Source organism: Opisthorchis viverrini, assembly GCF_000715545.1.
Source record: "Opisthorchis viverrini unplaced genomic scaffold opera_v5_21, whole genome shotgun sequence".
In the NCBI taxonomy this organism is placed as follows: Eukaryota; Metazoa; Platyhelminthes; class Trematoda; order Opisthorchiida; family Opisthorchiidae; genus Opisthorchis; species Opisthorchis viverrini.
In genome coordinates this window covers 2,898,425-2,901,574 of record NW_008751677.1, presented here as the reverse complement: position 1 = coordinate 2,901,574, position 3,150 = coordinate 2,898,425, and the positions used below count along the sequence as shown (strand labels likewise).

General features: G+C 45.0%; 1 protein-coding gene across 1 annotated transcript in view; it reads right to left on the bottom strand.

Moving 5' to 3' along the window:
- T265_01926 (hypothetical protein) overlaps positions 1 to 1,149 on the bottom strand; it is a gene marked incomplete at both ends in the record, with an annotated part of 6,193 nt that extends 5,044 nt beyond the window's left edge. Inside the window, one exon of the mRNA XM_009166052.1 lies at positions 1,073 to 1,149. Coding sequence (XP_009164316.1) covers positions 1,073 to 1,149 — 77 coding nt within the window. The remainder of the gene's footprint in view (positions 1 to 1,072) is intronic.
- Between the last annotated feature and the right edge of the window lie 2,001 nt (positions 1,150 to 3,150).

Genomic DNA, 3,150 nt, shown 5'->3' with positions numbered 1-3,150 from the left:
CGACCCGCGCTGCACAAACGTCTTCCGAATAAAGGTCAAAAGTATCACACAACCAGAAAAATAAAGTACCTCCAACGAAGGAAGCGTGAGACCATCACAATTTTTGACCTCTGACCGCAAACATGTCAGTCCCGCCGAAAAATACCTTACGGCAGGAAGCTGGCAGCAGTTTTTCCTAAATTCAAGGTACCTTCTTCCCAATTTGCCACGTAACACTTAGCAAACAAATCGTTTTCATGGATTTCGCAGAAGAATTAAAAGGCTTTCTATTGTGGCGATTTCTACCTTTGTTTTACTTCCATTATAACACTACGTATTTCATCAATTGCATAATCATTTTTTGTTTGAATACGGAAAACTACAAAAACGCGCACTTGTACAATTTCTCATAATACAAGTGTGGTCGCGTGCTTCGACTCTCTCTTCTGATTTCGCTCGCGCTTGCAGCGGTCATTCGCGAGTCTCATGTACTAACTCTGGTACCAAAACATTTCAGACATCTTCGGAATCTATTATGTGTGGGAACTGTTCAGAAGAAGACCTCTGGACCAACATAATTGGATTATTGCTTATTCGCTGACCTGGGCCAACGACGAACTATTTTAAAGGGAACAATTGGTAATGAGTCTGTTCCATCTGATCTCTTTAGTTTTGTATACCCAACCTAGCGTAATCATTTTTATTTCTTTGCCACACACTCCTGGTAAACTAACTTATTGGGTAGCCAGACCACTACGCTATCATGAATGTAGTCCAAACGCTCAGGGGTAGCTCCATAAAGTCGCACAATTAAAATCTGTGTGCAAAACTATTCCTACAAACTCTAGGAGCCCCACTGATTAGGAAAAATTCAATGACACTCTTCTGTAGCCATACTTCAGGGGCATTTGTATTACATGGCGTTTTTTGGTAAAAATAACATTTTTGTTAAATAAGTTGCGGAAGGCTGTGTATTGGGCGCTACTTGCATTCACGTATTCACGGATTGATACACAGGATCGGGGCTTTGCCCAAGTTTCCCGGGTCACTTCTGTACCTGTCGGTCAGTGGCTGTCGTTCACCCGAAATGCACTAGTGAAAAAAGGGTGTAGAACTGCTCTTTATGCTCTCAGCGTGGGGCAGTGTGTTTGCCAGCGCAGAGATTTGCATAGATAAATGCTTGGTTGCGCTTTGAACTGGGTTCTAGGAGGAGCGTAGACGACCGCCGGAGGAAGGATATTTCACGCAGCTACTACCCGGAATGATAAAAAATTTTGTCTAATGAATGTGTGTGCTCTGAGCTTGAAAAGTTTCCTACAATGTCCCCGCCGTGTGTTTGCTGGGTCAACGGTAAAAAAACCTGTTGGCCAGGCTTTGTTCGAGAAGGGTATAAGTAAGATTTAGGTCCTCTTGGAGGCGACGGTACTCCAGGGGAAAGAGATCAAGCATCGCGAGACGCGTTTCGTAGTTCACGGATTTGAAGCCGGCAACCATTCTCGTAGCGACCCGCTGGACACGCTCAATGCGGGTGACGTCTTTCGTGCGCCCTGAGTAGACAACTTGTTTGGCGTGCTCCAGTGGCGGTCTGACGTAGGCCCCATAGAGTATTTGGAAGTTATTGTAGTTCACAGTAAGCCAGAAGAACGCGTAAGTACGGACACGGGTGTATTGGGTACACGCGGCCAAACTGGTCCGCTTTCGTGGCAGGCAAACAAAACAACTGAGTCACATATCCAGTCAACCCACAGCGCTCACGCAAGCCAACCAATCGGACACACATCCAATCAGCTACTCAAGTCACATGATCGATCGATGGTGGAACGACGAACGGACACGCACACGCGCAAACTCTCTGACACACCGAAGCAGCTACTAGACCTAGTTTCAGAAATCGAATTTCAGCTACTAGACCTAGTTTCAGAATACAATCGAATTTGCCTACGAAATTTCCATAGCTACATTCAAAATCAGCTAAACTTGTCATTGTGTCGGCACATCATTCGGTCGGGTGCTATATGTTGTGGGCTCAAGCTGATCGGGAAAAAACAAGTTAATCCTAATGACACTGGAACATCAAATAACAACATAGCATCGAGCGAGATGGTCCAAGGGATTAGAGCGCAAATTTACTTACCGGAACGTCCGCGGTTCGGACCCAACCTTTGCTTCTAGACTTCCCCTGTCTAGGCTTGGGCAACCTGACAATATCCCAGCCCTCGTGCAACCTTCGGGTGACATGACACTTAGGCACCAGAAGGGTGCTACAAATGAACAATTTATTATTATTATTATTATTTCAATTCAAATGGTCAGATACACTGTCAGACATGGCCCAGTTGCGCCCTTAATGGCGCCCGTGCATCCAAGCTATTGCCTTCAGTGCATAGCTCCCTTCCCAATCTCCCCACTTGACAGCGCACTGACAGTGCTGGATTTATGTACCAATTTATCATCTCCCGCCTGCAATGCGTAGCTACCTACACCCCGCCAAATCATCGGTGAACGAAATTGCGGCAGCTACAACCACTGTACGACGAGTATGCGATTATTGCGGCTGACAATGATGAAAAAATGAAGGACGCTACAGCTGACCGAACGAACATAGACTCGTTACACAGCAGTTGATGCAGTCGATTATGGAGAGGATATATGCTCAACCCGATGTGCAAAAGCCCGCACAAACCCACGCTTAGTGTTTGTACTATTTTTGTCATTTTATTTTTTTCACTCACAATGTCATTTTCGATGATAAACCTGCGCTTGAAGGTTTTTGTGGTTGGCTCCCTCATCTGCTGGACGTAACCGATAGTACTCAAACCGAGGATATTCTGTGGATTCGCGACGTTTACCTAAGTCTGGATGTGGAAGGTACTAAAGCCAAAGTGAAGAAGGTGTAATGTGATGGTTCAGTCGGAATACCGTCGAATTTCGAATCTAAACACTGTCTGGACAATGATTATGACAGTTTTGTTCTCTGGCTATGTGATTGATTCGACATTCTCGCCCTAAGCCAAGTGTTCCTGGTGGATAAGCATGCAAGCAAAATTTGTGATGGAAATGAAAGAGATGGAGATAAGAAAACAGAGATTAGATAATCAGAAACAGATGTTTTTGGACTACACATCCTCTGATGAAGGGTGGATTATAACTGATGTAGACATGGAGCTGGTA